Below are 26,239 nucleotides of genomic sequence, written 5' to 3'. Positions count from 1 at the left end.
TGACTCTTTTTCTGAAGATTCATTGTTAATCCTTGACCCCCCATAAGCGCCATAGTTTGGTATTGCAGGAAGGATAGGTCTATGTCTGTCCAGAGGACCAAGTACCAACTTGGTAGCTTAACATCTTTTTATTTATGTGTTTATTTGTGTTTTTTTTTACACTTCACACGTTTTCTGTTCCAATTTGTGAACTTGGCTCTGTTAGTATCATTTTTACCTTTGAATCAGCCGTTTGTGAGTACAAATTCCTGCTCTTCGATGGCACTGTGAATCTCTACACTGGTGTTATGCAATACCAAGGGAGTGCTATCTGCCAACTGAAGTTCGAAACTGAGATATTTATTGAGGAATTGGGCCTTATTCCAGTGACCTGACCACACTTCCTCCTTCAACCAATGCCACAGAAACACACTAAACTGAAGCTTTATTTTGCTTTTTTGTTTGAAAGCTTGTTCTGCACAAACTGGCTGCTGTTCTTTTTCAGATAAATCTCTTTTTCTGCTGTTGAACTATATCCTTCCTTTTAAAGCAACTTATTTCTTTCTTTCTTAGTTTGATTTATTTTGTCTCTGTTCTCTTCTTTTTTTCCCTTGGTTTCAATTTGACCACGGGGGAACATACCTTAAATATTTCTATGTAACTTTTTAAAGTCGAGTGATCAGGTCAAGAATAAATTTAACCTACAAGGAGTTGCAGTTTATTTAAATGTGTAAGTTGTATGTATGTTAGCATGGTTTGCTCTTAATGATACAGTGCACCTCATCAGAATGATCACGTTGCATTTTTCAAAACACAATACGAACAGATGAAATGATGATAATTTAATTAGACTAATTCTAAACAGACAAAATAAATCAAATTCAGAAGAAAAATGTTATGCAATAGATTTGTTATCAGCAGAAAATATATTGGGGATGTTGTATTATTTTCTTACTGAATGTTACAGCTTGCAATTCAGATGTAATCAATGTTGTGCAGACTTTGTTTCACAAGTAAGGTATCTGGATTTTCAAAAGCCCAGAGATTGAAGAAGAGGATGAGATTACTTAGTGTGGAAACAGGCCCTTCGGCCCAACAAGTCCATACCGCCCCACCAAAGCACAACCCACCCATACCCCTACTTGTACCCCTTACCTATCACTACGGGCAATTCACCTGAATTGCACATTTTTTTTTGGACTGTGGGAGGAAACCGGAGCACCCGGAGGAAACCCACGCAGACACGGGGAGAACGTGCAAACTCCACACAGTCAGTCGCCTGAGGCGGGAATTGAACCCGGGTCTCTGGCGCTGTGAGGCAGCAGTGCTAACCACTGTTCCACCATGCCGCCCATAAATTTATCTTAAGCTTATCTTGCCTTGCATTAAAGTAACCCAACTACTTCAAAACTCAGTTATTGGACTCTCCTTATTATAAGTAAAGGAATAGTTACCCTTATCCATTCTCACCAAAGATGTAAGTGGTGATGTTCACGATAAGCTCTCATATTGAAAACATATAAAATGAAAGGGAAAGAGCTACACGCTGAAGAAGCTTATTTGAAAAGTGAAGGGGAATTTACCAGTAATAATTGTCTGTGTTTGAGCCAAATAGAAAAAATAACATTTGGGTGTAGCTGTAGAGGTAAAATAATGATCAGAAATGTCCAAAAATGTTGTTTCCAAAGAACATTGTTTCAGTCAACAAAGGTGTCAAGGAAAAGGGTTTTTATATTGTAGATCAGTCTATCATATAGAGGAAGGTAGATTGCTTATAATTGCTTTCCCACTGTATGGGCTAACTAATTAGTTGTAATGCTAGCAATAACACTATTCCCAGTTCCTGGACTTCTAACCCTTGTTAGCATTTTCCTTGTTTCTTTCTGCCAGTTGTGTGAAGTATGAGTGCAATATATTGTCCTGGTCTCTTTGATATTGTTATTTTCCTAATGTCTGTGTTTATGCAGATTATGAAAATGATTTTAGGGCCTTTACCCTTCTTTTAGTACAATTAGCTGAGACATAAGATTTGTCTGCCTCCATTCTAATGCCTTACATGCTAATTATGCAAAAACAGAAATGGTAATTGGACCCAAACACCTTTAGAGCACAGCCATTTTCTCCATAATACTGCATGCTCCTGACCTGAAACATTTCTATACCAGCTGCACAGGTAATTTTCCATTATTACCATCAGAATATATTCTCACATTGATCTTACATCTTCCACCTTGTAAATGGTCTGCACTTGCAGGAGATCCTAGCGAGTGCAACAAATTTATATTATTCCTTTTTACCTTTTTTTTAATCTACCCTGTTCAGAGATGTCATTTACAAACCTGTGGAGCAGGTGGGACTTAAACCCAAGTCTCCCAGTCCAAAGGTGGGGACGTTACCAGTACACCACATGAGGACTCTGTTATTCATTTGTATCCTATTGATTTTGTAGTGCATAATCATATACTGTAATTTTTGTGGACCAATTATATATAATCATTCAAATTAGAGGGTGAGTTCTTTGACAACCTCAAGTAAAAGTAGAACCTCATGTTTTGTTCCCTTTACACTACTGTGTGATTTACAGTTTAATTTCTCTACATCTAAAGAAATAGTAGAGAAGATTTTCAGTTATTGTACTCGAAGTAAAAATAAATCATAGAAAATTTTCGATATATCTATTCCTCAGATTTAGTTAAAAAGAACAATTCTGATCTTGCACTTAAAGCAATAAAACTTTCTTTCAAAACCTGTTGAATCATCTGTGCATTTCCAGCATTTTCAGTTTTTTTTTGGTGCTAGCATTCTAACCTCTACAGCTCTGATTTTGCAAGATCTTGGAATGTATATTTCCCTGTGTCTTAAAGAATATTGCCTAAGTATGATAACTCTAATAATTCAGGAGAAAAGCAAAAAGTTAGTTAATGAGATTGCATTTTATTCAACAAAGTACTATTTGCTTAGCTGTAATATACAAGAAAATGACAAGAAGAAGAACCAACTGTTGAAAGAGCCGACCTCAATGGGACAAGAATGGAGCTGAGCCTGAGAGACTGGGGTCAAGGTTGCAAATAAATGGTGGTGGGCAATTGGCTAGCTTTAAAGAGGAAATGGATTGGGTGCTATAGTTTTCCTCAAAAAATACTATAGCTCCCTGGAAGACTAAACTAAAGAAGAAAAGCAAGCTTATAACAAATGTTAGGTTGAAAATACAACGTACAACCAAGTTAAAAGATTACACAACACCAGGTTGTAATCCAACAGGTTGGTTTGGAAGCTTTTGCTATAAATTTTGTGTCTCATGCTCCCGCTCCGCAGCCACCTGATGAAGGAACAGCAGTCCGAAAGCCAGGTCTTCCAAACAAACCTGTTAGACTACAACCTGGTGTTGTGTGATTCCCCACTTTATTTCAGCCTTAAATGACCCAGCCGTGTCAGCCCTCTGTGGTATAGAGTTACACAGACTTGCTATAAATTCTGTGTTATGACCCTGCCACACAGGTACATGATGAAGGAGCAGTGCTTCTAAATAAACCTGGTGTTGTCTGATTTTTAACTTTGCCCACCCCCATCCAACACTGGCTCCTCCACATCACAACACACAACCATACAGCAATGAGGCTATGGTGAATTTTGGATGTTTATAAGAAAAATGAAAAACAAATAAGAGAAGCAAAGAGGGATTAATAAATAAAAGACAGCCATCTAATGTACAGAGAAATTCCAAAGTCTTGTAAAGGGATATTAGTCATAAAAGGGTGTTTAAAGGAGGAAGAGAGATGACTGGAGACTGAAGAGGGCATTTACACAAAGAAACCGCAGGGATTGCATGAATATTTTGCATTTGTCTTTACTTGCAAGACAAATGCTGCTGAGTCTATGTTGTCAGAAGAGAAAACTCAATCACTAGAAGGGTTTAAATTAATGAGAGGTATTGGATAAGCTGTCAGTACTTAGAGTTAGAAAGACTCTTGGACCAGATCACATGCATCCAAGGATTTGAAGGAAGTGGAGATTACAGAGGCACTGACCATAATCATTCACACTTCCCTGCACTCAGGGATGGTGCTGTTGGACTGCAGAATTAGGAAATATTTTGTCCTTATTCAAATTCTGCTGTCAAGACAGCAATTACAAACCAGTGAGTTTGACTCATATGGTAGGAATGCTTCTAAAAACAATTATTTGGGATAGGATTAATAATCACCTGGAAAAATATGGGTCAGTTCAGAAGAGGTATAGATTCACCAAAGGATAATTATCCAATTTATTGGAGGCCCACTAAAGAGGTAACAGAAAGAGTTAAAGAGAGCAAGGCTGTTGATGTGGTGTAAATGAATTTTCAAAGGTGTTTGATACTTTGCCACAGGGTAGACTTGTGAGAAAAGTTACAGCTTGAATAAAAAGATCAGTAGAAACATCAATAAAAAATTGGTTACAAAATATGAGACAGAAAGTAATGGCTAATCAGTACTTTTGACCTGGAAGAAGGTTGGTAATAGTTGAAACTTTATTGCTGGAACAGCACAGCAGGTCAGGCAGCATCCAGGGAACAGGAGATTCGACGTTTCGGGCAAAAGCCCTTCATCAGGAATAAAGGCAGAGAGCCTGAAGCGTGAAGAAATAAGATAGAGGAGGGTGGGGGCGGGGAGAAAGTAGCATAGAGTACAATAGGTGCGTAGGGGAGGGGATGAAGGTGACAGGTCAGGGAGGAGGGTGGAGTGGATAGGTGGAAAAGAAGATAGGCAGGTAGGACAAGTCATGGGGACAGTGCTGAGCTGGACGTTTGGAACTAGGGTGAGGTGGGGGAAGGGGAAATGAGGAAACTGTTGAAGTCCACATTGATGCCCTGGGGTTGAAGTGTTCTGAGGCGAAAGATGAGGCGTTCTTCCTCCAGGCGTCTGGTGGTGAGGGAGCGGCGGTGAAGGATGCCCTGGACCTCCATGTCCTCGGCAGAGTGGGAGGGGGAGTTGAAATGTTGGGCCACAGGGCGGTGTGGTTGATTGGTGCGAGTGTCCCGGAGATGTTCCCTAAAGCACTCTGCTAGGAGGCGTCCAGTCTCCCCAATGTAGAGGAGACCGCATCGGGAGCAACGGATAGAATAAATGATATTAGTGGATGTGCAGGTAAAACTTTGATGGATGTGGAAGTCTCCTTTGGGGCCTTGGATGGAGGTGAGGAAGGAGGTGTGTGCGCAGGTTTTGCAGTTCCTGCGGTGGCAGGGGAAGGTGCCAGGATGGGAGGGGCGTGGACCTGACCAGGTAGTCACGGAGGGAACAGTCTTTGCGGAAGGCGGAAAGGGGTGTGGAGGGAAATATGTCCCTGGTGTTGGGGTCTTTTTGGAGGTGGCAGAAATGTCGGCGGATGATTTGGTTTATGCGAAGGTTTGTAGGGTGGAAGGTGAGCACCAGGGGCGTTCTGTCCTTGTTACAGTTGGAGGGGTGGGGTCTGAGGGGGAAGGTGCGGGATGTGGACGAGATGCATTGGAGGGCATCTTTAACCACGTGGGAAGGGAAATTGGGGTCTCTAAAGAAGGAGGCCATCTGGTGTGTTCTGTGGTGGAACTGATCCTCCTGGGAGCAGATACGGCGGAGGCGGAGGAATTGGGAATACGGGATGGCATTTTTGCAAGAGGTGGGTGGGAAGAGGTGTAATCCAGGTAGCTGTGGGAGTCGGTGGGTTTGTAAAAAATGTCAGTGTCAAGTCGGTTGTCATTAATGGAGATGGAGAGGTCCAGGAAGAGGAGGGAGGTGTCAGAGATGGTCCAGGTAAATTTAAGGTCAGGGTGGAATGTGTTGGTGAAGTTGATGAATTGCTCAACCTCCTCGCGGGAGCACGAGGTGGCGCCAATGCAGTCATCAATGTAGTGGAGGAAGAGGTGGGGAGGGGTGCTGGTGTAATTACGGAAGATGGACTGTTCTACGTAGCCAACAAAGAGACAGGCATAGCTGGGGCCCATACGTGTGCCCATGGCTACCCCTTTGGTCTGGAGGAAGTGGGAGGACTCGAAGGAGAAATTGTTAAGGGTGAGGACCAGTTCGGCCAAACGAATGAGAGTGTCGGTGGAAGGGTACTGTTGGGGATGTCGGGAGAGGAAAAAACGGAAGGCTTGGAGGCCCTGGTCATGGCGGATGGAGGTGTAGAGGGATTGGATATCCATGGTGAAGATGAGGTGTTTAGGCCGGGGAAATGGAAGTCTTGGAGGAGGTGGAGAGCGTGGGTGGTGTCTCGAACGTATGTAGGGAGTTCCTGGACTTGGGGGGAATAGGACAGTGTCGAGGTTGGTAGAGATGAGTTCAGTGGAGCAGGAGCAGGCTGAGACAATGGGTCGGCCAGGGTGGTCAGGCTTGTGGATCTTGGGAAGGAGGTAGAACCGGGCAGTGCGGGGTTCCGAGACTATGAGGTTGGAAGCTGTGGGTGGGAGATCTCCTGAGGTGATGAGGTTCTGTATGGACTGGGAGATGATGGTTTGGTGATGGGGGGTGGGGTCATGGTCGAGGTAGCTGTCGGAAGAGATGTCCTCGAATTGGCGTTTGGCTTCAGCGGTGTAGAGGTCAGTGCGCCAGACTACCACTGCGCCCCCTATATCTGCTGGCTTGATGGTGAGGTTGGGATTGGAGCAGAGGGATTGGAGGGCTGCGCGTTGAGGGTGAGAGGTTGGAGTGGGGGAGTGGGGTAGACAGGTTGAGGCGGTTAATGTCCCGGCGGCAGTTGGAAATGAAGAGTTCGAGGGCGGGTAGTAGGCCAGCGCGGGGTGTCCAGGTGGATGCAGTGTGTTGGAGGTGGGCGTAGGGGTCCTCGGAAGGTGGGCAGGAGTCCTGATTGTGAAAGTAAGCTCGGAGGCGGAGGCGGCAGAAGAAGTGTTCGACGTCACGGCGTGTATTAAATTCATTGATGCGTGGACGGAGGGGGATGAAGGTGAGTCCTTTGCTGATGACTGATCGTTCGTCCTCAGTGAGGGGAAGGTCTGGAGGGATGGTGAATACTCGGCGGGGCTGGGAGTTGGAATCTGGGTGTAGAGCTGGGAGTGGGGGAGGAGCCAGTAACTGGAGTGGGTGTGATAGTGGGGAGAATGGGGGTGGAGTCATGAGCAGGGTTGGTGTTCCCCTCAGGGTTCTGGGGGCCGGGAATGGTGACAGTGAGATCTGTGGGGGGCATGTCAGCAGAATGCTGGTGAGTGGCATTGGTAGGGGCGGAAGTCACTGCGCGTGTGACATCAGTGATGATGTGGGGGGGGGAAGTGAAGTCATGTGTGATGCATGAGGAATTGTGAGGGGTGGAAGTGGTTGTGGGAGTGGCCATGATGGGGGTGGAAGTGACATCATCAATCAGCGTGGGGTTGGCAGCTGCACCAGCGGCATGGCTAATGACGTCCAAACAGTTCCAGAGGCTGGGGGAATCTTCTGGAATGTTTGAGGAGTGCTGGTTATGGAGGTGGGTAGATAAAAGTTTGTTGTAATTACAGTTTTTGATGTTTGAGATGGAGTTGAAATACTGTTTGTTGAGAGTATGAATTCTCCTGAGGATGTCGTACAGAGTGAGTCCTTTGCAATTCTGAGAGAGTGTGGCCCTTAGCTGAGGCAGGGCTGACTGTAGAGAGGTTAGATGCCGGCGCATTGCTGCAAGCGTGGAGCGGAGGATCTTGAAGGAGAACTGTTGCTGGTGTTTTTGAATCTGTAGTCTGTACAGTTTGTCCTGTTCGGGTCCAAACTCTGCTGGTTTAAAGGTGGTCCGGAGTCCCTGTGGGATGAGTTGGTTACGGAGGCAGGCACTGAGGAAGCAAATGTGGCTGTGGTAGCGAGTTTGTTTCAGGACATGGTTGAGGAAATGACCTGGGAGTTGCAGTGGGAGAGGGACTCCCTGAGATTCTTGTAGAGAGAGGAGGAAAACTTCTTCAAGGCAGGCATCCTTGCAAGAGGATTCGCAGTAGGGTTAAAATCAACGAGGTAATCAATCGACGTTTCGGGCAAAAGCCCTACATCAGGAATAAAGGCAGAGAGCCTGAAGGGTGGAGAGATAAGCTGGAGGAGAGTGGGGGTGGGGAGAAAGTAGCATAGAGTACAATAGGTGAGTGGGGGAGGGGACATTTACTGTAGTGGGCAGATGGATGGAACATGAAGTTCAATGTGAAAAAGAATGAGGTAAAGTCCTTTGGTACAAAGATCATGGAGAATTCGCACAAAATAGAACTTACTAAAGTGTGTGCAGGAGCAGGGGAACTACATGTAAAGGTGCATAAGTCATTAAAGATGACAGGACAAGTTGAGAGAGCTATTGATAAAGCATACAGAATATTTGGCTTCATTAACAGGGGTATAGAGTACAAGAGCAGAGAGGTTATGATGAACTGATGCAAACACTGGTTAGACTCACTTGCAGTATTATGTACAGTTTTGAGAACCATACATTTGAGTGAATGCAGAACAAGGCGATGTTTGGTTCCAGGGGTGGGAAACTTCAGTTATGAGGATAGATTGGAGAAATTGGGACTGTTCTCCTTGGAGACTGGAAAACTTAGAGGAGATCTGATAGAAGCTTTCAAGACCATGAACAGTCTGGATAGCTGAGTTGGGAGAAACGGTCCCTGCTCCTAACAGGGTAGAGAACCAGAGGGCACAACTTCAAAGTACTTTGCAAAAGAAGCAAGTGCAAAGTGCAACATAACTTTTTCCACACAGCGAGTAGTTAGGATTGAGCATGCATAGCCTGGAAGTGAGGTGGAGGCAAGTTCCTTGAGGCATTCAAGAGGACATTAGATTGAAACAAAGAGCAAGGTTAAGGCAGGAGATTGGCATCAAGTCAGGGAGCTGGTGCAGACAGTGGGCCCAGTGCTCATCTTTTGTACTGTAACAATTGCGTGATTCTGTGAATTGAGAGATCAGGAGGCTCACTGGTCAGTCATTACATCCAGAATCTAGGTGTGCATGCTCATTCAGCATTCTCCTCGATAATACCCCATTGAGGTGCTCATTTGAATCCTCTAAATCAGTAATAGTCTGTTATCTCACCCTCCACTGAGGTGGCAAACAAAGCATCCTTTCACCTTGGCCTGGATGACTCACCATATCTGATTCCAACTCTGTGCTAATTCCTAAAGTAAATGGATCGCCAGTGCTGGCAAATGGGAGTAGATTAGGTTGGGATATCTGGTCGGCATGGACGAGTTGACCGAGGGGTCTGTTTCCGTGCTGTACATCTCTATGACTCTCTGACTGACCTGGTGACCACGAGTGTCGGATTAAGTGAAGCGGTGACTCAGTGGAGGAAAATCAATGTGAGACAAACTGTAGTGGCTTGGGAAGGAAAGGGTCCATGTCACACCATTAACAGCTTCGAACAACTATTAGAATTCAGGATGAAGGTGTTCTGGTGTTGAGAAGGGGCATAAGGCAGGAAGATACTGTCATGCTGAAAATTCCCAGTGATGTCTCATATTTCAGATCCTGTTGCAGCCCACTGTGGAGAGAACAATCTACTCCACAGGACCTGTGAGATGCAGGTGATCTTGGCCCCAGTCAGTCAGCTTTGTTCCTTTTCATTGTGTGCTACCTTGTTCAGAATTTCATGGACTGTATACTAGTATCTTTGGGTAATCTTCCCACGTTAGCTGAGATGTATGGAGGGAATGACGGATGAGTGTGAGGCTCATAGGTATTTTGAGGGTGAGGTAGGCTTGTGTTCTGCGATGAGGCTGTGGTGCACTGAGCAGTGTGAGAAGTTGGTGGTGTGGAGTTGAGCAATGCTCAAACACAATAAAAATACACTAGGGTTAACAAGATGGGAACTTACCTTGCGCGATTAACTGAGCTGGGTTAGGCTTTAATTAGTTGATGCCAAACTGTAGCATGGTGTTTGCTTTTCCTCCACATGCCTGTTCTGGCATCATCAAAGACGTTTAAGGTCATAATTCAATGTTGATAATGTGGTTAATGTTTCTGCCATCATCCAGTTCAGACTGTTCATTGTCTACATCCAACAAACACAGCAACTCCATTATAATTTTTCCAACCAAAAATCAGGTGGCCATTTCTTCTGAAAGTCTTTATGTACTTGAATATGCTGCACATACCATGGTATTTTATCCAGTCTTGATGAAATAAATATTTCTTGAAAGTTATTGTGGAAATCAGAGACTGGCAAAAACATGATTCAGTAAGAATTCTACATCCAGTATCATAACATGTAAACAATGTGATCCTTGGGATTATTGGGTTACTGGATACCAGTTATTTTAAGTGAGCTGCATTCACAACATACTCCTAGGGTGGCACGGTGGCTCAGTGGTTAGCTGCCTCTCAGTGCCAGGGACCTGGGTTCAGTATTAGCCATGGGTGATTGTCTGTGTGAGTTTCCTCTGGGTTCTCTGGTTTCCTCCCACAGTCCAAAGATATGCAGGTCAGGTGGATTGGCCATGCTAAATTCCCCATACTAGCCAGAGTTGTGCGGGCTAGTTGGCTTATAGAGACTTATAGAAAGTGGGGTGGGTCTGGCTCTGGATGGGATACTCTTTGGTGGGCCAATATGGGCTGAATGGCCTGTTTCTGTGCTTTAGGCATTCCACAATTCCAGGTTTACCACATGGCTCCATAATTTCATGATTTGGAGGTGCTGGTGTTGGACTGTGGTGTACAAAGTTAAATATCACACAACACTAGGTTATAGTTCAACAGCTTTATTTGGAAGCATTAGCATTCAGAGCACTGTTCCTTCATCAGGTGGTTGTGGAGCTTATGCCCAAAACGTCGATTCTCCTGTTCCTCAAATACTGCCTGACCTGCTGTGCTTTTCCAGCACCACGCTCTCGACTCTGATCTCCAGCATGTGCAGTCCTCACTTTCCCCGATGATTCCAAACCTACAAGGTGCTGTCTGCAATGTTGTGGAAGCTGTTATTGATGAGCTTAGAGAATGAATGTTGGCTGTCTACTTCACATGGGTGCGAGGCAGGATGAGGAAGATCAGCCCTGATGAGTTTTAATGCTATCCTTACCCAAAATATTTTCAAATGCCTTTCAAGCAGTAATCGCTGGCTGATTTTCCCCTCCATAACTGGGAACCTAATGAAACTGATTGTAGCATTTGTCATTTCATTGCAAAGAAATAAATAACTTGCATTCATCAACATCTTCTACAATCTCAGGATATCCTACACCTTTCCAGTTAATTAAGTGCTTCTGAGTTGTAGCCACTGTTGTGGTATAGCAAATAGAACAAGCAAATTCATTACAGCAAGTTTCCCCCAACATTCAGGTTGAAAGAGGTTCCTTTCAGTTTTTAATGTTTCAGCTACTTTCAACCTTTATCTGTTGTGTTATCAGAAGATCTTTGGCCTTTTAAAAATTATTTTAACAACCATCAATGTAGCCCCCTTGTTAAAGTGACTTTGAGTTCTAGAGGGTCATGCCTGCCTTTTATCAGTAATGGCATTGTATTGAGAAACTCCTTCACTGCTTCATTTGACATCTCAGACACTCACGAAAATAACACAAAGTTCACATAACTCATACCCCAAGAAATAAGTTTAAGAACTCCTAAATCACTTGTAACATGTTTCTATATTTACAATTCCTGGTTTTCTAGCCAAGTTGTTTTTGTTAAGTCTGAAGAAATGTTTCGAAGAGCACACACTTATTAAATGCTTAAAATGATCTCTAAATGTAGTACATCAATGTAATAGGATCTTTGAGACTATATCATTTCATACTCTGTATGTCTATGGTATTAAGCCATTTTTTTAATGTTTGAACTTTTGAGTAGAAATTGAAACCGTAAATAAATATGCATTACCTTGGAATTTAAAGTAAATTAGGTGCATGTGTAAAACAGGTAGATTTTTTTTGTTTAATCTAATCTATAGTATTACACAAAACAGGATAAACTGAAGAAATTCCTCCAATGGCAGACATAACTGCTTTATTAAATTACTGATGGGTGATGATAAGGAAATTTGGAAGACTTGATTTTCTCAGCCTTTACTGACTTTTTTGCAATCAAGTTAAGAATTTTTCACAGGCTGAACCTCTTCAACAGAATATAAAGCACATCATTCTCTGCAGCAAGTACCTCTTCAGTTATGCTGGGTTTCTGCATCGACTCACTCGCACTTTTTCAATTGTCATGTTTTGTTTTCCCAGGAAAAGCCTTACCAGTGCTCAGAATGTAACAAGGCTTTTAGTCAGAAGAGGGGCCTGGATGAACATATGAGGACTCATACAGGAGAAAAACCATTCCAGTGTGATGTAAGTAGTTCAGTCTAATTTTAGAACATGGATCATACTACTAACAATCAAATAAGCACTTGTTCCAAGTATATAATGAATCAGATATGAACATTGGGAGTAGGAGCAGAAGTAGATCATTTGGTCCATCAAACTTGCTTGTCCAGCCAAGCAAATCATCTACTTCGATGCTATTTTTACCCCGCTATCTCCATGTCCTTTGATTTCATTGGCATTCAGAAGTCTATGGATTTCTGTCTTGAACATGCTAAACATGGTGCATCATTTCCCAGAACTGTTCTCAATAATCCCTTTTATCTCAGAATCTGGCCTGTGACTTTTCCAATTTATGTGAATTGCGTGTTCGCTATTGTTAAGTTTCTGTGCAACTATGCCACGTCATAAAATTAAGATTAAAAGTGTACTCTAAGTTATGATTCTCGGATGTTATATAGTACCAGATGAATCTGATAAATTATTTTGTTGTTGGTGATGCAAGTGAAGAAGCTTTTGGCTGGCAATATCCAGATTGCTATTCAGTACTTTAACTTATTTGCAGATTCAATCAAGAAAGTAAACTAACTCAGCTTGAAAAGATTAGTAAATGTTTCATCTCAAATATATAATGAATAGGTGACATTAGATGACTTCACAAAGTCGTGTTAGTTATTCTCTTAAGTTAATGTAAAACATGAAAGGACTGTATGCAATCTACATGTTCCCAGTACTGTAGCCAAAATAAATTGTGTTCTCTCAGCAGGATGTATTGTTACATCAACATTCATTAAAGGCTCTCATTAAACTTGAATTTGTTGCTGATTGTGTAGCTGCAACTTTGATCCTAATTACCTGGGGAGCCAAATCTAAATACGTGATTTGAAATGGAACAACTGTTTATGATTACATTGACACACAGAAGTAAAACTCGTATAAGACAAAAATTACATTCTACCAACCTTTCATTATCTGATGGGTTTTGTTTAGTCATGTACTTCCATTTATTCATAATGGGACAAGTACCATTATTGCCATTGTCAGCAAGGCTTTTAATGCACAATTAAAATCAGTGAGGCATGTACATCATGAGAGAGATACATTAACGCTAGAGACTACAACCTCAAATACCCTGAATGATCTATCTATTAACTCTTCAGATTTGTTGTCTACCTTTTGTGCTAAAGGAAACTGTGTGTGTTTAAAAATGTGAAAGTTATATAGCAAGAAGCTTACATGAAATTGTGATTTCATTGACCTCACCCAAGTCTGCCATTGAGAATTTCCAAGTCATTCTTTTGCTTTCTCTAACAAGACCATGCATTTGTCTCAGTTAGACAGAAGTAAAATAAATGGAAATAGAAAGAGCTGAAATGTTCTGAAGCAACACTCAACCTTTGCCCATCATCCATGGATAGTGGGGGCTTGTTTGCAGGGATTGTGGCCTCTGGTCACAAAGACGCTGAACATTGCAGGAGTAGAATCATAGAAACCGTAGTGTGGAAACAGGCCATTCTGCCCATTGAGTCAACACCGCCTGTTTGAAGAGCATCCCAACCAGACTCAATCCCATACTCCATCCCTGTAACCCAGCATTTCCCGTGGCTAATCCACCTAGCCTGCACATCTCTGGATACTATGGACAATTTAGCATGGCCCGTCTTTGGACTGTGGAAGGAAACCGGAGCACCCAGATGAAACCCACACAGAGAATGTACAAACTCCATATAGACAGTCTCCCTAGGCTGGAATCAAATCTGGGTCGCTGCACTGTGAGGCAGCAGTGCTAACCACTGAGCCACTGTGCCACCTATAAGTCCCTTCCTTTTCAGAAATCTCGTGAAATGATGCCAAAGACATGTGTGCCAGAGCTCAGAAGAAGGAGTTCACCTCACCAGGTACACACCTCATCGATATGTTTGCCATTTTCATCTAACGAGACTCTATTTGTGAATGTAATTAGAGTGGCCTGGAGTGCTAACTTGCCCTGTCAGTGCCTGATTGAGGAACTTGACATTAGGGAATTGGGATAACCAATCCCTGCCTCTGTTGCTGACCAACCCTGCTGTCATGACTCCCTTCCCAAGATCACATTCCCTCTGTACCCTTCACCATCGCTCACCTCTGTGTGGGTCCATCCTTCATCCAAGATCTCAGGTACATGCAATACTGCTAACAGCCACCATCACCCCAGTGGCACTGCTGAGTGCAGAAGGGCAGCTAGCTTCTGATTGACCAGTGGGTGAGGCTATGCTCAGCTAAGTGCTTGAGTCGGAGAAGATGCATTATGGCTTGGCTGAGAGCCCACAGGATTCCACCTAGCAACCAGAAATTTTAACTTTGTATCTCTTCTCCGCACTTGCTGCATGACCTGCATATTATTTCTATTTTCATATCAGTTAGAACTGAATCGTCTGAATGCTCTGTGCTGTAAACTCAAGTTTTGGGAATGAAATTAGATAGGCACTAACAATAATGCAGGGGCCATGATGTTCAATTAACTCTACACGTTGGACTTAATGCAGACAGAATGGTATCTTTGTGCCAGAGCAAATAAATGCTTTACTTCTCCCTCACACACAGCAATGCTACAAGCTTCATATCCATGCGTTAGAGCTTCGGTACTTGTTTAATTGGCACATTGCACAGCCTTCACTGACAGGTTTCCCTTTTTCTCGAAGTTAGTGCACAATTGAAGGCAGCAGGTACTAACTGGAAGACCAGCACCATTTTGGATATTGACACTGAATCTTTCTTCAAGGGTATATTGAAAATTGGATCTACACATTGTGTGACACGAGGAAAAACTTTGCTGCAGTTAGAATACTGAAGGATAGCGCTGGTGCCAGAGGGTGAGATTACATCTGAGTTTTGATGCAAACAACTCAGGTGATGATTTCTGTGGGGCAGGTGATAAAGAAGATGAGAAAGTACAAGTTACAAAGTGCTTGGTAAATAGGGAACCACCCAGCAGTTGAGAAACACAGAATGGTCCTGAACTAACTTAACACAAGCATTTATGCTGAGTTTAAATGCTGTCTTTTCCAGTGCAGAAATGGTGATTAACTACAGCAGCGCAGCTGTGGACACACCTACAATTCGGCATCAGATGATCGACTTCTCGGCTTCCATTGCATTAAAAAAAATTTTTTTCCCCAAATATCTGAGTGGAGTATTAGAAGCTCAGAATGAAGCTGTGTAAGTTCAGGCTGCTGTCACCATGGCTGCAGAGAGCAGTGTTCAAAAGGGCTTGTGGGTCCTGACAGTAACCCGGCAATCACATCCCGTCACATATTACTAGAATGGCCCTGGGGAAGTGGCAGTAACTGCATTGTGAGGAACTCTGTTGTTCCCCCCTCAGTATAATCACACTCTCACCATGAGCACTCCTCCAGAGTCCTCAATATTGTCTGTCAGCCACCTATCCAATCTCTCCCTGTGAAAGGCTTCCACTAGCCCAGCTACAGTCAGTGGGGTAACGCTGGGCTAGAGCACCAGAATAGGCATACACACGTGGACAACATGTACCCGGGAATAGACAGGAGTGATCAGTTTCTGTTGTTATTCATTATCACGTGATTACATTCTAAATGTATTTTGGGGTGTTTACGTTTTGATGGCTCTTAGTTCCAGTTGCAGTCCAGGGCACATATGTTGGTCAGTGACAGAGAAAAGATGAGGAGTGTGAGATTGTTGGTGAAGGGGGGGCAAGTGGACTTGCAGTTTCACTGATATTTCGCTCGAATCAGGTTGTCCACATGCAAATGGTGGAGGAACGGGATGTTCAACTTTTTATTTTCTTTCCTCCCCTCCATCCCCCTCCATCCAGCTGCTCCTCTCTTTGTTCCCGATCCTCACTTTCTGTGGAGAGCTGGCCACAAAGGGTTGTGTTCTCACTCTGGTGAAGCTGCGCAGCATGCAGCAGATCACAGCACTCCACTGTGTTGCCCAGAGTGCTCTCGGCAGCAAATACACTTCCGTTTGCTCCTGGTCAGGAGCGGACCCACCTTGTGTACGTGGGTTGGAAACTGGAGTCAGCAGTTACGTTGTCACTGGACAGTCCTTGTCAGCCAGTGGCCATCCTTCAGCATCAAAACTGCAGCTGGCATCAAAAACGGACCCTGACTGCTGCCCAGAGGCTGAACATTAACCTGTTTGAGACTCTGCATATGGTCATGCAGCCAATGGCCATTGTAGGAGTGGGATCCCTCTTCTTGCTGGAACCTGACTGCATTACAAAGCAGCTATGGGGCAGGCCATGGCAGCTTCTACCATGAGAAGCCTGCAAGCTGAGCAAACCGGCTCAACTCTGTCGGCTAATCTTTTGGAAAGAGTGACTGAAATGAACTTATTCCTGTTTGAACAGAGAGCTTCAGTGACCACTCCTTTATTGCAGACAGTGGAGGGAAAACTGTGAGACACTGCCTGTAGCTGCTGTATCGCCTTGAAATGTCAACTGCGTTTAAAAAAAATCATTACTGTGGTCTCCTGCACAGCCACTGACAATACTGCCTTACCCTGTTCTGTGGTTAGAGTCAAGAGCTGCAAAGATGCATCCTGATCGATTGCTCTCTATTGAGATTCTGCGAATGATTTGCTCCATGAACACCCCTAGCTATTCATAATTCGGTCAAAGAAAGATGGCTGCAAGCTACCCCAAGCTGGGAGTGGTTGGCATTGCAGCACCATCTAACAGTCTCTGGTTGTTCTCCTGGTCATGCTGCTTTGTAAAGGGAATGCCAGCTAGTGCACCTCTGTCCCAGAGCAACCAGTATGTAACCTACACATTAACAAAAATAAAGTAGTGCAACATCCTCCATGCCATTCTTTGCAAACAATAGTGGAAAGTGCCAAAGGTTTGTGGAATTGTAACAGCAGCAATAAGAAGCCCTCCAGCACCCAACCTGTAAGTAGTTGACTATCCACTGACAGAGTCCTGGTGGGGATAGCAGTAATGGCCTTCTTCCTTAAAGCTGTGTGTGCTTAAAAGAGATTGGTGCATTGGAATGGCAGAGTTGATATCAAAGTAGTACTCCATGTTTCTTGACATCATGATTTGTCTGCTGTGCATAGTTACTGCACATGTTCACAGTATGTACAGCAGAACCTCGATTATCCAAATGACACAGGCGGGGAGTATTTTGTTTGCATACTCGAATGTTCGGATAATTGAATGCTGGATAGCACAGTTTAGCCAAGCATCCGGACCTTACAGTCTTGTTTGGATAATCCGAAATGCAGATAATAGACATTCGGATAATCGAGGTTCCTCTGTAACACTAGTGCCAATGCCAAAGATTTTGCATCACAAGTGTGCACGTGGGTCCAAGTCTCATCCTGAACTCAAAGCAAACTCTTAGCACCCTGTAACAGCTCTTGCTGAACTACGACATCAGCTAAATGCATTACATTCAGCAATGTAATCCTTAACATCTTTATTCTAAGCTTTTTATGACCTGAACAGAATTAACGCCGTTATCAGAGATGCAAAGCAGATACCCAAGCAATTTTTTTTCCCCACTGACTGATTTATTTCTATTGCTGGAAGAACTCAGAAAAAAAACCACTCCCTTTCATTTTTACAAACTCACATTTAGAACATTTGACTCTATTTAACAATAAGTGGTTGTTTGATGTGCTGCCAGTTTCCCAAATTGTAGGTTGAGAAGATGCACGCCTTAACATTTTGGTTTTCAGAAACGCTTGACCACGGTCCCTTTTGGGGTGTGATTGGTTTGGTGTGGTGAAAAGCGAACTGCAGTCCAGTAAAGAGTCTGTGTGTTCCTTACGGCATTGTAATTTAGTTGGTTTCAAGTGGCATCATGTTCGGCACAGACCAGGTGGGACGCTGGGTCTGTTCCTTTGCTGCACTGTTCTGTGTTCTTAACTGGTTGTCTTAACGTGGAAGTGGATGCATTCAATTTATAGCAGGCACTTGTCAGAAGGCAATTCATATGCTACTTGTTGATTAGATCAGGAGCAGCATTAGTACAGACCTGCAAGTGTGCATGTCTGAAATTGAAAGGTTGTTGGCTGGTGCAGAGTGTCACAAACTGTCCCAAGGCTTTGCTTCTTACTGACGCTCATATCTGTAGTATCACAAAACTGAAAAAGATGTTAAAAAGTGAAGAATTTGAAAAATGTTGGAAAATTATGAATAACATAATTGCTATATGCTACTAAAGCTATTCAACAAATAGGGTGGAATTGTCACTTGATAAATGTGGTGGGAAGGACAAATAATTGAAAAAGTATGCACCGCACTCTCCCACCACATCAGAAATCACGCTCTGTTCAAGAATGTCCACAAGTGATCTACCTGTCCTGCCACCAACTGAGGCCATTAAGTACTCAACTAATCACATTTAAAGGGCCTCTACCCTGGATATTTCTACTTGCCCAACAGCTGGGAAAAGTGGCTGACTTTATGAATGGCAAACCAGGATTTTCTGTCTGCTGAGTTGGGGTGAGGGGGATCTTCCACTTGCCCCATTCTGGGGTCAATTGAAGGCACAGTCAGAGGGTAAGAGGGTGCCCTTGGCTTCAAACTACAATACCTCTCACCATACAATCATTCCCCCCCTTCCCAAAAGTCCCATCTTCTCATCTGTGCAGCATCAGTCTCCAGCAACTGCCTTCAAGTCCCAGTGACTGTCGGCCTCTGATTGTCCAGTCTTGTCACTCAGTGACAAGGTTCCTGATAGGCCACAAGCCTACCAGACAGCACTTAATTTTCTCACTGAAGAGCTTGAGGGTGTTGGTCATCACTGAAACAACCACCCGCACATTTAAAGCAAAAAAAATTAAACATCCACCACATTGCAAAGAAGATCCAACTCATCAGCTTGGCCTGACAAATGGCAAGTAACACCTCATTCAACTGACACAAGTGCCAGGCATCTCCAAGAGGGAATCTAACCATCTCCCGTTAACATTCAATGGCATTGCCATCACCGAATCCCTTACCCTTCATCTTGTCATCCACATTGATCAGAAACATAACCTCACCAATCACATAGATACTATGTCTATAAGAGCAGGTCAGAGATTGAGAGTTCTGCGGCAAGTGACTCATCTCTTGACTCAGTCTCCCCAACATCTATAAGGCACAGGTTGGAAATGTGGTGGACTCTGCATCGATAAGTCAGTACGCAAGAAGTTCAGCATCATTCAGGGAATAGTAACTGGCTGGTTTACTATCCACGATCAGTATTCAGGTCCTCCGCCAGTGCTAGCAATTCCCAAGATACAATGCAGCAAATGATCGAGACATCTTCAACAAAATCTCCCAAAGCAGCGACATCTGCCACCTGGAATAACCAGGGCAACAAATGTATGGAAATACCGTGAGCTGCCAGCTGGTATCCTGGGCATCTCTGCTAAACTGCACTGTGAACCTACACCACAGCCAACTGCTGTGGTTCAAGAACGCAGCTCACTGCCACCTTGTCGAGGACAGTTAGAGAAGGGCAATAAATGTTGATTTTGCCAGAAATGCACATAACACGTAAGTGACTTTTTAAAAAAAAGACATTGGGACAAGTTTGTTTTTTAGATTTCTTTTTCTATCATTGCCAAATGGGAACTGGAGAAATCAGACTATGCAACTTTTTGTCTCCTGGTGTGTAGAGAGGGTTTCTTGTCAAGATTTTATTCTCTTGCATAGAATCTTTGGGAGCTTCTTTCTATATTAAAAAAAAATGCAAATAAAGACAATCAGATTTAGCCTTCGATTTTCCAAAATTGTTGTCCTCTTTAACTCTTCCAATTTTAAAATGAGCTGTCAAAACTGGCAGAATGTGTAAAGGAAGCATAATATGGTTTATGCACAATTTTATTTTGCAAAATGTAGGGGTGCTGCACTGTGTTTGTGTAGTTCCATAATGGGATATTATATAGAGTCAGTGAGAAAAGGTTTAGAGAATTATTTTAAGGATCAACATCCACCCTACACCTAATGAAGCAACTTTAATGGCTGTTGTTTCCCTTAATAAAAACAAAATACAATGGATTCTGGAAATCTGAAAAAAAAAACAAAAAGTGCTGGAGAAACTCAGCATTTCTGGCGTCATCTGTGGAGAGAGCAATAGAATTAACATTTTGAATCTGGTATGGCTCTTCAGAGCCTGAAGAACTTCAAAGCAAGAGTTCTGAAAAGTAGAATCATCTCGCACTTGAAACATCAACTTTGTTTTTCTCTCCACAGATGATGTCAGATCTGCTGAGTTTCTCCAGCATTTTCTGCGTTTGTTATTTCCCTTAACTCTTTTGCCTCACCTTTGTCTTTTTCTATTTTGGCCTTGGGATCATTTATAAGATCCGATGATTTGTAGCTTACAACATGTTTAGTCGGGTCATTATTTTTGGTCTTCTTTTTCTGAATTGACTGCCCTTTTTACCACATTGCTAGGGTTAACCAAAAAAGGAAAGACAGCTGAATCAACATGTTCACCTCCAGGCCTGTCATTGGCTTTGCCTCCCTCCTGCTGTTTCATTTACCAGATGCTACCTCATCCAGCCCCCCCCCCTATCTGTGTTCTATGTAATCTGTCTCACTGTGCTGGTATTCGCAAATGTTGTTGAGAATTATGTTGAGAGCTGGCTTGTTCTGGAGCACTGAAAGTTCCAGCAGGTGTTCTGCCAGAACAACAGGAGAGGAAATCAGTTTCATTGCTAATTTCACATTGTATCTATGCACAGCGTCTGATCCAGTATTCTGCATGTTTTCCATTGTTGTGGGTATATTTCCTTGACATGAATAATGAAGAACAAGGTGCAATTAGGACAATGTGGTACAAGGCTGAACTGGAAGGAAACTGTGGCATTGCCTTTCTTTATCTCCTCAAAGCTCTCAGAACAGAGACATGGAAGTGGCAATCTCAATGGCATATCATTTCTTGACCTTTTGTCAATTGGTCTGCTCTTTTCCTTTCTAGGAATAATGTTTCCACTTCACTCATCGGGAAGACCCTTGTCTACCAGCACATAGACAATTTGAGAATGAGCGTGCATGATTTAGTTAAATTGGTTGAAATTTGGTTGCCATTTGCACTGAAAATCGACATTTACTCGTGATAACCCATGATCCTCTCAGTCAGGAAGTTATATGTTATAAACTGCATTAGCCTGCAAGGATAATCTGTGACATGATATCTTGGTTTTAGGATACCATATGGTGATATATATGTACCCAACGTGATTTCCAAGTCATTGAATGAAGTGAGGTACAAAAGTTCATGTAAAAGATAAGGGCCCATGCAGCTAGGTGTAATAATCTGTCCACCTGGCGAGACGTTAGCTGCAGAAGTACGCCATTCAGGCATCAAGTCTGTCCCACTACTCAATGAGACTATGGCTGATCTCCTAATCTCAGTTCCACATTCCTACCTGTTCCCCATAACCTTTGATTGCCTTACCGATCAAAAAATCCATCTAACTCCGCTTAGGAACTCAACCTCAACAGCTTTTTGCAGGAAATTTCCACAGATTCAGAGCCCTGTGAGATAAGAAATCCCTCCTGACATTGCTATCTTAACTGTATGATCTCATATTCTAAGGTTATGCCCTCTGGTCCTAGACTGTCCCACAACTTTTCTGTATCTAATCTGTCAAATTCCCTAATATTCTTGTCTGTTTCAATAAATTCACCTCTCTATTTTCTATATTCCAATGAGTACAGGCCCAGTCCATACCTGGTATCAGCCAAATGTCCCTTCTCTGGACTGCCTTCAATGTTAGTATGTCTATCCTTAGATAAGAGGCCCAAAACAGTTTACAATATTCCAGCTGTTGTCTGACTAGTGCTTTGTATAGTTTTAGCAAAATCATGCTAGTCTTGCACTTCATTTTCTTTGAAATTAAGACCAACCTTCCATTTCGCTATGACCCACTGAACTTGCATGTTAGATTTTTGTGATTTAACAATGGGGATTCCCATATCCCCCTGTTCTGTAGCTTTCTGCATTCTTTTACCATTTAAATAAAATTCAGCTCCTATATTCTTCCTGCCAAAGTGTGTAACCTCACATTTCCCTACATTATATTTCATCTGCCAAGTTTTGGCACATTTAATTAAATCCTGAAGCTATTTTTTTCTAATCGAAGTGAGAAAGATCCTACGGATATCCTCTCAATTTTGCAAATGTTTGCTCCTGAAGCATTGCCCTTAAATCAAATCAACTTTTTAAAAACTCTTTCATGGGGATATGCATTGTCGGCAAGCCAACTGTTGTCTCACACCAATTTGAGAAAGTGGTGGTGATTCGCCATCTTAAATGGCTGTAGTCCGTGTGATGTAGCTGATCATTTATTTGATCGTTTGTGCGCTTTGGTGTTTGTGTTACTTAGTTGTGCATTTACTGTCCATATTTCCATAAAAAAACAAACAGGACTAGCTATACTTCAAAAGTAGTTCATTGGCTGTAAAATGCTTTGAAACTTCCTGAAAGATTCCAAAAAGGATTTGGGCTTGTTAAAATACTGCTTGCAAAACTCAGCCACATGTTTTGAATGAACAGTAGCTTCTTCATCTTATTAAACTTGCCTCCTAAATGCATATGCCTCAATCCCATGCTTATATTTAAACGTGATCTCCATTCCTGTCTTTCTGGGATTTCGCTTTAACTCTTTGGTAACTCTTATGCCAGTAAGTTCTGGACCCCCTTTGCTATTTTGATTTGTGTGCAGCCTGTTCCGTCTTCCATTTCCTTACAATATTGCACCTTGTAGTAAATTCAACTGGACATTTATGCCTCCAAGAGGAAATCTCAAAGTTGTGAAGTCAAGCTAACCTCTTTATGACCTAAATGCTGCTTTTTGCCCATGAGATCATCACTGCAGTGGCAAATATTTGACACTAGTTTTCATAAGGTACAGATATTTGATGCAGATATTGATCATTTCAATAATAGGAGTACTGCATTGAACCTCTCTGGTTAAATTTATGTACAGCTGTAAGACTACCCTATAGGAATATCCATTATACAAGTGACTGTTGAAAACTATCATCTTTATTTAATCATATCGTACTCTATTTTATTATTGATTTTCTAGACTATCATCGTTAATTCAAATGCTTTCGTATCTTTCATGCCGCTTTAAGAGCTGCTATTTATTTAATATCAAAAGCTAAACTAAAATAACAAACAAATGAGTTAACTAGTTAATAAATGTTCACATAAAGTCCTTTTTTAAGTGGTGCATTAAGCAATGTTTACTGCTCCATGCTGATTATTATAATTTGAGTAAAATAAATCTCATCAATAACGATTGCCCAGAGAAATATGTCTGGAATATTTTACTCATCTGAAGCTTACAGAAAGAAAAGAAACAAAAAGAAAATAAGTTAATTTAATCCCCAATATGTATGCCTACTTTAAAAAGTTTTGAAGTCATGCAATAATCACTTTTGGGGTCGAAAAGTGTGGCGCTGGAAAAGCACAGCAAGTCAGGGAGCATCTGAGGAGCAGGAGAGTCGATGTTTTGGGCTGAAGCTTGTCATCATTCCTGCTCCTCGGACGTTGCCTAACCTGCTGTCAGGTTCCAGTGGCCACACGTTTTGACTCTCATCTCCAGCATCTGCAGTCCTCACTTTCTCCAACAATAATTTTTGCCAAGTAACTTGCAGAGGAACTGAGAGAATGTTAGGTTCCTTTCAGGTTACTGAAAAGTGGTTTGAATTACCACACTGACAGATATATTTGTTGGAATGCAGATGCAAAGGAATTGCGGCATCCATCCATTTTGCTTGCCCCCACCTCAAACACAAGAATTTATCATCAGTATCTATGCAGTATTGATCAATATCACACCAATTTGTTCCTTGCAGCCAGTCAATTGCCCATCAAAATTTTAATTGAGCAATGATTCAGGAAATGACAGTAGAATTCCTACAGTGCAGAAAAAGGTCATTTGTCTTATCGAATCTGCACCGACTCTCTAAAGAGAGTCCCACTCAGACCGCACCCCATCCCTGTAACCCCACAGTTACCATAACTAATCCACCCAGCCTGCACATCCCTGGACATTAAGGGGGAATTTAGCATGGCCAATCCACCTAGCCTGCACATCTTTGGACTGTGGAAGGAAGCCAGAACACCCGATGGAAACTCACACAGACATAGGGAGAACATGTAAGCTCAAGCAGCATGGTGGCTCAGTGGTTAGCACTGCTGCCTCTCAAACCAGGGACCCGGGTTCAATTCTCACCTCTGTGACTGTCTGTGTGGAGTTTGCACATTTTTCCCGTGTCTGAGTGGATTTCCTCTGGGGTTTCCACAGTACAAAGATTAGGTGAATTGGCTATTCTAAATTGCCCATAGTGTTCAGGGATGTGTAGGTTAGGTGCATTAGTCAGGGGTAAATGTTGAGTAATAGGGTAGGGGAATGGGTCCGGGTGGGTTACTCTTCGGAGGTCAGTGTAGACTTGTTGGGCTGTAGGGATTCTATGATTCTGCACAGACTGTGACCCAAAACTGAGATTAAACCTGGGTTCTGGAGCTGTGAGACATCTGGACTGCCCCATACCATACCCTTGTATCTGAATTAAATCTACTACACTGTACAACCAAATGATTTTAAAAACAACGAGAAATAGTTTGTTGTCATTCCATGTGCTCACTGCAAACTCATTTTAAAAAAATGCCAAAAATAATAGAAAAATGCCTGAATTACCAACAACACTGAATTATTTTGATAGAAATCAATCCTGTCATAATTGTTGGGATTCCAATCCTGCATGTGGAAAGAAAACATTTTTTGGTTTCTTTTTCATAGATCCTGTTCGACTGTAGTGACTAAAACTCATTCGTTGATGCTCTACTCAGCATCTAATGTACTTTTGTTGTACCCTATATTGGGTTTGAACGAGGTTATATTGGGTTGCTTTCTTTCATTGACCTCTTTTGTTTCCTCATTATTTCAGGTCTGTGACTTGTCATTCAGCCTGAAGAAAATGCTGATTAGGCACAAACTGACCCACAACCCAAATCGGCCAATGGCAGAATGTCAGCTCTGTCACAAAAAGTTTACAAGAAATGACTACCTCAAGGTTCATATGGAGAACGTGCATGGAGAGACAGACAGTTGAACCTCTAGTTTTCACATTCCATCAGAGAACTTCAAAATTCCTGGAGCTCGGACAATTTATTACTCAGTGCAGTGGTTGACTGCAGATGTCAGTGTTACTGGAATACTTTGCCTTCCAGAAACGTCTGAGTTTCGAAGTATTATCCAACAGCTAATATGTTTTAGTTTAATGAAAATGACAGCATGGGAGATGTGCAGAGTTTAAAATTCCATCTTTCAAAATATGTTTAAATTACAATTGATAATCCACTGTGGACCTTTCCATAATCTGTATACTCTTCATTTTAGTAACGGTTGACTGATTAAATACTGACACTTTATAATTGTTACTCTTGAGTGTAAACAGTACCAGAGGATTTTGTTCTCCTGTGCAGGAAATCTTTTATTACAGGTTTCAGATCATGTATTGCAAGGCAGAGAAACATTTCTTTTTACCAATAATAGTTATTTATGTCACAAGAAACTTTATAACTGTAGCAGCACAAATTAACAAAATATATATTTCTTGGTATTCTTCAAATAAAATTAGAAAAATGAAATTTAATTCTATGCCTTCCGTTTCTTCTCTTTCCCTGTTTCTAAGTTTGTTGATTCATTTTCTGTTATTTCTTACATAGTTACCACTTTGTAACTATAATTTGACATTTTTATGCTCTGATGTTGTTTGTACTGATAGTTTAAGTACTTAGATTCTTGCTTTCTATCATCAAGCACACATTAGTGAAATCTAACCCCCCATCAACTAAACCAAAACTCCCTTATAGTCAGTCAAACGCTGAGCATCGATGTTTGACTTTGACCGATCTTTGGAATAATCAGATTAAGCTTTGATGTAATACTTAGCAAATTTTGAAAGCTTAACGTAGCTGAAGCACTTGAGGAGATGACTCATATCATCATTATCTTAATCGTAGTGGGCCATGTTGTATCAAACAAACACTTGCTTGTATTATGTTTAAGCAGATT

General features: G+C 42.3%; 1 protein-coding gene across 8 annotated transcripts in view; it reads left to right on the top strand.

Moving 5' to 3' along the window:
• Positions 1 to 25,817, top strand: part of prdm5 (PR domain containing 5) — a 351,179-nt gene extending 325,362 nt beyond the window's left edge. For all 8 annotated transcript variants that reach the window (XM_087988179.1, XM_043696639.2, XM_043696605.2 and 5 more), the window contains 2 exons: positions 12,110 to 12,214; positions 25,110 to 25,817. In XM_087988179.1, coding sequence (XP_087844305.1) covers positions 12,110 to 12,214; positions 25,110 to 25,274 — 270 coding nt within the window. In that variant the 3' untranslated portion in view covers positions 25,275 to 25,817. The remainder of the gene's footprint in view (positions 1 to 12,109; positions 12,215 to 25,109) is intronic.
• Positions 25,818 to 26,239: the final 422 nt, after the last annotated feature.

This window comes from Chiloscyllium plagiosum, unplaced genomic scaffold (assembly GCF_037043375.1).
Source record: "Chiloscyllium plagiosum isolate Xiang-an unplaced genomic scaffold, Cpla_swu_hap1 HiC_scaffold_1, whole genome shotgun sequence".
Classification (NCBI taxonomy): Eukaryota; Metazoa; Chordata; class Chondrichthyes; order Orectolobiformes; family Hemiscylliidae; genus Chiloscyllium; species Chiloscyllium plagiosum.
The sequence above is the reverse complement of the archived record's forward strand: the minus strand, read 5'-3'. Positions and strand labels throughout refer to the sequence as shown.